General features: G+C 44.5%; 1 protein-coding gene across 1 annotated transcript in view; it reads right to left on the bottom strand.

Annotated features, from left to right (window-relative positions):
- Positions 1-978: 978 nt before the first annotated feature.
- clip3 (CAP-GLY domain containing linker protein 3) overlaps positions 979-10,424 on the bottom strand; it is a gene marked incomplete at both ends in the record, with an annotated part of 13,168 nt that continues 3,722 nt past the window's right edge. The window contains 12 exons of the mRNA XM_079224380.1: positions 979-1,033; positions 2,435-2,507; positions 2,940-3,007; positions 3,105-3,228; positions 3,517-3,648; positions 3,817-3,972; positions 4,100-4,235; positions 4,480-4,530; positions 6,202-6,438; positions 6,637-6,755; positions 6,883-7,044; positions 9,296-9,389. Coding sequence (XP_079080506.1) covers positions 979-1,033; positions 2,435-2,507; positions 2,940-3,007; positions 3,105-3,228; positions 3,517-3,648; positions 3,817-3,972; positions 4,100-4,235; positions 4,480-4,530; positions 6,202-6,438; positions 6,637-6,755; positions 6,883-7,044; positions 9,296-9,389 — 1,407 coding nt within the window. The remainder of the gene's footprint in view (positions 1,034-2,434; positions 2,508-2,939; positions 3,008-3,104; positions 3,229-3,516; positions 3,649-3,816; positions 3,973-4,099; positions 4,236-4,479; positions 4,531-6,201; positions 6,439-6,636; positions 6,756-6,882; positions 7,045-9,295; positions 9,390-10,424) is intronic.

Below are 10,424 nucleotides of genomic sequence, written 5' to 3'. Positions count from 1 at the left end.
AAAGACATCAACTCTGATTTACTGAGATGAAATGTTGGCATCCGCATAAACTACAGAGCAGGAAATATCATTTCATCGAGACCAAGAACCACGGTTAAATTATGCCTACCGCATACATTTGAAAGATCAAAAAATATGATTGTAATTCTATGATAAAATACAAAAGGTAAGTTGTTGAATAACCCTGTTTTCAGTTTGACGTCTGAGATTAAAGCATGCAGGTGATAACACACAGTCGGGAGTTACGACGGCTTCTAGGGTGGATGTATTTATCTCAGGTGAGTCGAGCAGCAGCCAGATGGAGATCCAACACGGCAACAACTTCATACCCGAAGCACTGAACCAAATGTCTGTTTGGAAACTGCCTCTTGACATTAAGTGTGAGGTCTTAAGAAGATCAGCGCTTCTAGTGGCACAACCGCCCCGCAGCGCAGTGGCTTCTCTAGCCTCAGAGTAATGTGCAATCGCGGAATTTACTTGGCAAACGTCATTGTTGTGACTGCACAACATGGGTGAAAGCATTAATTCCTAATTTCAAGCTACAGCTGGTGCCAACCACCAAAAGTTGGTGCGACCCAAATCACACAGCAGCAAAAGCCAAACATGCAGCGGCACAAAGTGATGTCAAGTGGTTTCTGTTTGCTCTAATAAAGACGTTACTTGGACAAAGCTGGGCCGATGTGATGAGAACGAATATTTCGGGATGACTGCTTTAGCTCAGTTTCATGAAAGGAACGCAGGACATTTTGATCAGATACAAGGCACTATAGATTTTGCTATAGAACGGCTAAATTAGAGGGATTCGGGCTCAGAGGGAGAGAGAAGGGGGCCGGGGTTTCACCACGAGAAGTCTGACTGACAGTGAACGTCTGAAGAGACTGAGGAGGAGGAAAGCCAAAGAAAAGGAAAAGATGAAGATAGAGAAAAGTGGAGAGATGGGTCAGGTAGAGAAGCAGAGGATGAAGAAGGAGGGCGCGGTTAGGACTGCATCTCAGCACGCAGCATCCACGGAAACCAACAGCAGAACAGCAACCTGGAGGAGAAGAGGAGACAAGGGCAGAAAGAAAGGTGAGCGTGCAGAAGGAAGTTGGGAGGGGTGAGGAAAAAGACGAAAGACAGGAGGAGGAGGAGGAGAAGGAGGAGGAGGAGGAGGAGGAGGAGGAGGAGGAGGAGGAGGAGGACGAAAAAGAAGGAGGAGGAGGAGGAGGAGGAGGAGGAGGACGAAAAAGAAGGAGGAGGAGGAGGAGGAGGAGGAGAAGGAGGAGGAGGAGGAGGAGGAGGAGGAGGATGAAAAAGAAGGAGGAGGAGGAGAAGGAGGAGGAGGAGGAGGAGGAGGAGAAGGAGGAGGAGGAGGAGGAGGAGGAGGAGGAGGAGGAGAAGGAGGAGGAGGAGGAGAAGGAGGAGGAGGAGGAGAAGAAGGAGGAGAAGGAGGAGGAGAAGAAGGAGGAGGAGGAGGAGAAGGAGGAGGAGGAGGAGGAGGAGGAGGAGGAGGAGAAGAAGGAGGAGGAGGAGGAGGAGAAGGAGGAGAAGGAGGAGGAGGAGAAGGAGGAGGAGAAGAAGGAGGAGGAGGAGGAGGAGGAGAAGAAGGAGGAGAAGGAGGAGGAGAAGGTGGAGGAGGAGGAGAAGAAGGAGGAGAAGGAGGAGGAGGAGGAGAAGGAGGAGGAGGAGGAGAAGGAGGAGGAGGAGGAGAAGAAGGAGGAGAAGGAGGAGGAGGAGGAGAAGAAGGAGGAGGAGGAGGAGGAGAAGGAGGAGGAGGAGGAGGAGGAGAAGAAGGAGGAGGAGGAGGAGGAGGAGAAGGAGGAGAAGGAGGAGGAGGAGAAGGAGGAGGAGGAGGAGGAGGAGGAGGAGGACGAAAAAGAAGGAGGAGGAGGAGGAGGAGGAGGAGGAGGAGACATGGCACTTAATAAAAATATCATATCGTAACATCAACTAAAGTCCACTGTACAGGGTAAGTAAACACACGTCTAATGGATGTAGTGCTTTATTACACAGCCGACTGTCATTTATTAAGATACCTCCCTTGAGTAAAAGTATAGTAATACTGGTAAGTAAAAGTCCTGCAATGAAAATGGCTTTTCAGTAAAAGTGAGTTGAAGTGCAGAACATGTCCCCTGTGAGTGTTTTACTGCATGCTGATGCATTCATGTGTAAATGTACCTTACAGTTAAGGTGGAAATAACACATCTAAAGGAGTCAAACGTGCAATATGTCCCATGTAGTGGAGTAGAATTATAAAGTGGCATTAAATGGAAATACTTATGTACCTGAGTAAATGTACTTTGTTATATTCCACCACTGCCACATCATAATCATACAACCATCGTTCTACCTTCCACCGCCCATGACATGAATGCAGCATAAACTCTCGAGGGACATTTCAATATTTTGGGCTATTTTAAGGCAGAGGGTCAGAACGCTGTCTCTGTGTTCTCACCTGGATATGGAGTTCTCAGACGTCAGGTCTTTTGGAGAACGCATCGTGTTGAAGTTACGCTTCGGCTGTGACACTGCAGGACACAAACAAAGAGCAAGCGGCAGTCTGTGAGTGATGCTTTAAGGGTTCATATAGAGGTCACTGAGGTCACAACACACACACAACCCAGTGATGTCGTCTCCGGGTTCATGGACGGATCCTCTGGTCCTTCTGAGTTACTGTTCAAGGTTTCATTGTCCTTTTACAATAAGAGTTGCACCCTGATATTTATTTGAAGCCGCCCTCCACGCTACACACACATAATGTACAAACACATATTCAAATATGTAAATTAGAATGAGAATATTAACAATACATTCAATATAACAAACTTTGTAAATGCAGCACTGAAGGAAGAACTAACAAGAAAAATTAGTTATACACATTTAGTCTCATTTTGGCAGTTTTGACCAAGTGCTTGTATTTCCTGGTTCATTGCAGAGCAAGAGAGATCAGTGGTACTTACTGGTGACTTGGTGGACTTTCTTCACCATGTAGCTGTCATTCTGGAAGCCTTCTTTAGGGCCTCCGATTCTGATCGGAAGACAAGGAAAACAGTCAGGCATTCAGAGACTTGAAGATACTGCCAGAGGGAACTTCTCATGAGGAGAACATTTGACTAGACTCTTACCTCTGGACCCGGGAGGGCGGAGCGAACACTCCATATTTGGGCAGGCAGCTGAAGTAGCGGACTCCAAACACCGAGCCGTCGTGTTTTCCTGTGGCCTGATCCAACTCGACGCCGAACCAGTAACCTGCAGGGACACAGAGAGCTCGGGTCACACCTGCTGAACTCATCACTGATGGAGGAACACCGTCACCTTCTCAGGACTGAAGAAAAGGACCAAGTGTCCACCAGAAGAAGGAGGAAACAAAAGGGTCTCATCATTCTTTTAGTTCTTCTATTAAATAATAATGAATAATAATGAATAGGTCTTCCTGGTGGCTCTAATCGCAACGAAGGTGGCATATGATGGTATGTTAGCATGTTATGTTATTATCAGCCTCAGATGATGAGTAAACTATCGTCCCAGAAGACAGACCTGGGGCGAAGTCGGTCTTCCCGTAGAAGCGGACGATGCCGTGTTTCTGTCCGGCCACCAGGACCTGGTCTCCAACTTCCACGTTCAATCCATCCGGATCCAGACTGGCTACTGACGACTTCTTCTTCTGGCCTGAGGACGCACGGCAGACGAACATCACACGGTATCACACAGATCCACACCTGACTCGTCAGGAAATCATGGATTAAAAGTTGTATTCTGAAATGCTGGTTTGAGAAGCGTTATATTTGACTATATTCACTAATATATTCCACACACATAACATCAGAGCTATGCTACCTTTCCCTCTCTCCTTCTCCTTCTTCCCTTTCTCCTTCTTGGCCTTCCCGGTGAGGCGAGAGGCCAGGTCCATCCGGGGGGTTCTGGGGGTGGAGGTGATGGATGACGGTGCCTGATCCACGGTTTTGGAAATCTTTGACACTGGGGCGAAAATGCCTGCGGGGCGGAAAAAGACTCAATGAAACCCAGAAGCCAGCAGACACCAACATCCAGCTGGGAGTCGTGTAGAAGGAAGTGGAGCCGTCTATGCAGGGGTTCAGGGCCCCGTGGCAGCAGGCGTTACCTAGTTTAGGAGGGCAGATGAAGTAGCGGACGCCGCCCACACTGCCGTCGTTCTTTCCCTCCGGCTCGTCGAGCTCCACGCCGACCCACTGGCCGCTGGCGAACTCTGTTGTGCCACAAAACCTCAGAGTGCCGGACTGAGAGAGACACACAGAGAGGAAGATAGAAGTTAGAGGTGCTGCAGAGATCCGCTAGGCTAGGCTAGGTTGCATGGAGGCAGATAGTCTGAGTGTCGGCTGCTGTATTTTTATGAAAGGGAAAGGGAGGAGCCGTGACATCATAGCTCCAGGTGGACACGTGACGGGAAGAGAGCATGTTGTCAGAGGGGTGTAGGTCAGATCAGTTAGTCTACGTTTCTGGCCGGCGCCCGGTCCAACCAACCTGTCTGAGGTTTGCAGGCGGGGTGTCGTCTCTGCTCTGGTCTCTCTGGAGCTACACAGTGAGAACACACTTCAGAGCTCATACATTGGGAGGGTGTGAAGGCAGCCATCACACAAAACAACCCCGGCTTTAATTCACTGAGAGCGAAGCACCAGAAATGTCATCTTGATTTTATGTTGACCCATCTATTTAACTGACAGTTCACAAGTGTTTTTTTTGTTGAAATGTTCAATGCAGCACAAAAATTGCCAAACTGGGTTTCGGGGTCATTTAAACCCGTTTGTCCAGCAGAAAGCACTGACAAGTTGATTTAATTGGAAAGGATGGGTCAAACAAACACAGGACTTTCACATAGGAGGCCGCAGGATGTGTCCCGTCTTAAACCAAGTCAACGTTTACTCATTCCATAGTTTTGGTAACTTTCGTACTTTACAGTTATGTAACAAACATACTTATTCTGACCACATACACCATCTTTTCCTGAGCCAAACCAATTAGTTTGGTTGCGTAAGTAAACCTTAAAACCAGGTCTTTGATTGTCTGAAAGTGTTTCCCGTTATCCCCATTTAAACAATTAGCTCATGTTGGAACAGCTATAAATTCTTTCCAACTTGGTTCAATAACATGTCGCACACCCTAGTTTCATCCGAGCTCGTCCAGTTACCTTTGACTCAGCACTTAGAGTCATACCAACGTAGTGGACACAGCCCAGTGTCTTGCTTACAGACATTTCTATCTGAAGGATGATCCCCTGCTCAGTCCCTTGTGCAGTATACCGTATGTGTTATTTTATATTCTCACAGGCAAATGTATACTTATAGAACACGCGGCTGTAAAGAATAAAAACAAGGGTGTAGAAGGCAAATAAATCAGCAACATGCCCCATATGTTCATGTGAATATGGTAAAGTCGATGGAAAACTGAGGCTCAGGTTCAAGCTCATACCCATTCATTGGCAGCAGTGTAGTACTAATACACAATGGACCTGTCATTCAGTACGAGCTGATGACCACTGTGTCTCTTGTTTCTGTCAACCGTTACATTACATGAGTAAACTGTGAGTCTGAAGCACTCACTGATGGCTACAGGGACTGCCAGATTTAGAAGATTTTCACAGACGTGTTTTTAACATAACATGGAGGTAATCTTTTTTCTTTTTGGAAAGTGAATCAGATCCCAAGAGCCCTCGTATTGGCGATTCCTACTGGATTCATGTTGCTTTCCTTTCCTACAGAGAAAACCTGGGTTGCATCAAAGATGAAAGCTCAACGAGGACATTTGAATTGATTCCCATTCATCAAGGTATTCATTGTCATAGTTCGGATTTTAATTAATCGACAAGCTGAATTAATCCAACACGGCATCATTCATTCTTGAGCAGCTGGTGCTCATCCTTCGCTCAGCCGGTATGAAGATTGATTATTATTACGTCTATTTAAATATAACTTTGTCTGAATAATCTTAATTGACAATTCCAATTGGTTCCAGTGTATGTGATTTTCCCCAGGTTGAAACAATGATCAACATTTCTGTGACTGTGTCGTCTTTGATGTTGATACAATCTAATAACACAAAGGAAAAGTATCCTTTTACCAATACATTTGGTTTGGAGATTGTTTCCTGAACGTTCACCGTCCTAACCAACCAGCAGAGTGAACCGGCTGTTTTTAAATACTGGCAACGCATTTCCCCAACGCCCCTGATCCTCAGGGAGCCTCTGACCTTCATGTCGTCCAGCATCACCCGCTCCCCCAGCTTCAGCCCCAGCGAGGTCAGCATCAGGTTTCCTGGGATGTTGTCGTAGTTGCAGAGCGTGGCTCTGGGAAGGTTGCAGCTCAGAGGGACGGCGTCCAGCAGCAGCTGCATCAGCTCCTTGGCCGCTATGGCGGCCTCCGCCTTGTCCAGAGTCATGTCCATCGGGTCGGGAACCACCTCTCCTGGAACCTGGCCCTTATCGTTCTGCAGAGAGGGAGGGTGCAAGCACAGAATCATGACCATGAAATGATGATTATCCACAGGCCACCAGAGGAGTTGTGTCTGGGGGAGTGTAAGGAATCCAGACGAACCAACAAATGAATGGAGAGAAAATAATGATGATCATCAAGCTCCAGGTTGACTGTCACCTTGCAAAGGTTAAGCTAAAGAAAGTGTTTTTACCCGGACAGTGGGGTTGGCTCCGTGCTCCAGGAGACATTTGACTGAGCCCAGACAGAGGTTGGAGGCAGCGATGTGGAGGGCCGTGCCATAGTGGAAATCACTACAGGTGGAGTTCAACACTGCGGGGAAACCAGAAGAAGAACACGTCTGGACGGACCACCCCTCCTGAGCTTTGAACATTGAGGTGTGTGTGTGTGTGTGTGTGTGTGTGTGTGTGTGTGTGTGTGTGTGTGTGTGTGTGTGTACCTCTTGGTTTGGTGGCCTTGAGCAGGACTCGGATCAGTTCTGGGACATCGAAGTAGGCGGCATAGTGCAGAGCGTTCATGTTGGTCCAGCGGCTCCTCAGACTCACGTCGGCGCCCAGAGCGATCAGCTGGCTGCTGAGGCGCAGCGCGGCCGCCGGGTCGCCTGCACACACAGGGAGGACGAGCTCAGGGGGGCAGAACGGACCCCTCCCCCGACGACACCGTCACACCGAAGATCCTCCAAGATCCCGGACTCGACTGATGTTGGACTGAATCTCTTTGCTCATTAGAGTCATTTCACTGAACCCTTCTGGGACGTGTGTGTCTTGATGACACTTTATAGATACTTCTACTCCACTACATTTGATTGACAGATGTAGTTAATTGATTAATTCAGATGTTTGCATACAAAAGATATGAAAATGTGCAAGCTGAATGGATTAGTCCATTAATCAATAAGTCGACTGACAGAAAATGCATTTGAAACTATATTGATGGTTAAAGTAATTTGTCACGAAAAAACATTTGATGGTCCCAGATGTAATAATGTTCCTAATTAAGTGTGGCTCAGCTGCAAGGGGTCATAGACCCCTGCAGCAAGCGCACTTCATGTTATTCCTCGGGCTTAATAATAATCATAATAACTAGAAAATTTCACAAGAAATTTTGAAAGTGTGGCTACTACTGCCGTAAGACGTCGCAATATATATACATTACCGGTAGTGAGATGTGTTATTGAGGTACATTATATATATATATGCCAACATTAGCTATGAGGGCTTGATGGTGTGAATATGAATGGGACAGCACTTTGCTGCAACATATCACGTGATTATATAAACAAATATTGTGTACAATTGTGTATTTATTTTCTATTTAATACAATAATCCTCATTTGAGGTTTATGTTAAGATACACTTAAATCATGGGGCTTTTATGTTGAAAGGGAAGACAGAAAGACAGACAGGTAGACAGACAGGAGGCGTTACAATGCCTTTGACTGAATATCTCCAAGTCATGTGTGTGCAGATTTTCTACCAAACCATCTGTTAAACCCCAGATTTCAAGGCAAAAACATGTTCAAATCTCTAATATAGTACATTCACCAGAGAGGAAACAAGCAGCCGATCGCATTGATATGCTTGATATATATATATATATATATATATATATATATATATATATATATATATATATATATATATATATATATATATATATATTATATATGTATATATATATATATATATATATATATATATATATATATATATATATATATATATATATATATATATATATATATATAGTGACTCGCCATAATGTATCGTAGAGAAATGATTTAAAGTTTAAAACATTGACAAAAATCTGGAGTTTATTTTCCCAATTGGGCATTTTTTGATAGCTAGCACAGTTTTCATGTAATTATTGTTCAAGTTTAGGAAAATGTGGGAACCATTTCAGAGTTTACAATGGGTGTGTGTGGGGCAGGTTAGAGGGGTGATGTCATCACTAGAGCAGGAGGAGCTTTGTACTAACCCCCGTGGTAATACGGTCGCGTGCACTCAGACTCTTGACTTTTGATCATATTTATGCAAAAAATAAATAATATTTTATTTTTTTTTATTTTTTTATTTTTTAAGTCAAGGAGTTATTGATTCTTTAGAGATCAAGGACAATAGGGGCTGGTATTCATACCCACGTGAACGGCCGCACGTGCGCGTGTTAATACGGTCGCGTGCACGTTCATGTGTGTGCACGCGCATGTCACTTAGGATCAGGACTAACAGCTCCACTGACGTCACGTTCACATTATTAAGTCCAGAAAGATATTCAAGCATATCAATGTGTTCGGCTGCTTGTTTCCTCTCTGGTGAATGTACTATATTGGAGATTTGAGCATGATTTTGCCTTGAAATCTGGGGTTTAACAGATGGTTTGGTAGAAAATCTGCACACACATATGACTTGGAGGTATTCAGTCTTTCAACATAAAAGCCTCATGATTTAAGTGTATCTTAACATAAAGATCAAATGAGGATTATTGTATTAAATAGAAAATAAATACACAATTGTACCCAATATTTTTTTATGTAATCACGTGATATGTTGCAGCAAAGTGCTGTCCTATTCATATTTACACCATCAAGTAGTAGCCACACTTTCAAAATTTCTTGTGAAATGTTCTAGTTGTGAATAATGTTCCGTTGGTTGGACTGAACAAACATTTGTGATGCCATGTCTCACTTTTTTCACCATTTTTACAAACCAAACCATCGATTATTGGAGGAACCCTTTCGCGCTCTGGCCAAACACATTATATCTGTCAGCAGAATCCGTTCATTGCTGGTCCAATTAAAATATCAAAAATAAGACCAGGCTCTTCCTTTCACTGATCACCCAAACGTCTCTTACCAACTCCATGCGCTCCGGCCTTACAGCTGTAGTGAAGCAGCGTCATGTCGGTCAAGCCGTCGCGGTCGTTCACATGGCAACCGCGCTTCAGGATCTGAGACAGGAAACCAGAGGGAGACAATATAAGACAGCTCAGCGCAGATTCACACACCTTTCACGTGTCTTCAGAGACAGTTAACTGCAACATCAGAGGTACACATTTGACCTCTGCTCACGTTGTCTTGATTAACCAGGTCAGGGCTCCAGGAAAGAGACGCCGCTGTTGAGCTTTCCCAATGTATCAGATACGTAAATACATTACGTCTTTGTGTAAAGAAAACATGTTTTTTGATTTGTAATTATTGATGCATGTGTTATTTGGAAACCCAGCCGTAATCAGGTATTTTTTTATTGTATTCAATATTTGTATCAGTTTGTTAACAAATGAAACCCAATAGAAACAGTGTACACCTCCTTTTTAATAAGCTGAAATTGCTCGTAAATATTAGATTTATGTTATTTGTAAGTGCCGGGTTGTTGACAATTACGTTGTTCTCATCACCAAGTGGATGTTGATTAATTAATTCCTCATATCTACAACTTCTTTCCCCTCTCTGATGTTCATAATTGTATTATGAATGATACGAAGCAGCATTAATCCACAGTGTTCTTGGGTTTATCAGATAAAAGCTACTAAACACTAAACAAAATATTAAATAAACAGTTTTGAAACATCTTCGTGGGAAGTTGTTGCACTACACATGGCGTGAAATGCCAGCGATTGTCTGAAGGAGACTTCCCTCGGTCATCCTGTCTGTTTCAGAGTCATGCCACTGTTTAAGTCCTACCATGACTCATGGTAGAGCCTCAATGACATTCCCTCTGGTCTCCCTCTCCCTCTGCACCACTTTCTCTCTGCTCCGTCTCTGTTTTCCACGCAGCCATTTTAACATGGGTCAGCATCCCTTAGTTTGTGTGTTAAAGGGCCAGTGTGTAAGATTTAGGGGATTTATTGGCAGAAATTGAATGTATGTATAACTTGGTTTTCATTCATGGTAAATCACCTAAAACTAAGAATCCTTGTGTTTTTGTTATAGGTTAGGGTGAACCCCCAAAGGTTACCCTTTGATCCTCTTCACCGGGGCCGCCA

Source organism: Taurulus bubalis, assembly GCF_910589615.1.
Source record: "Taurulus bubalis genome assembly, chromosome: 10".
NCBI lineage: Eukaryota > Metazoa > Chordata > Actinopteri > Perciformes > Cottidae > Taurulus > Taurulus bubalis.
The sequence above is the reverse complement of the archived record's forward strand: the minus strand, read 5'-3'. Positions and strand labels throughout refer to the sequence as shown.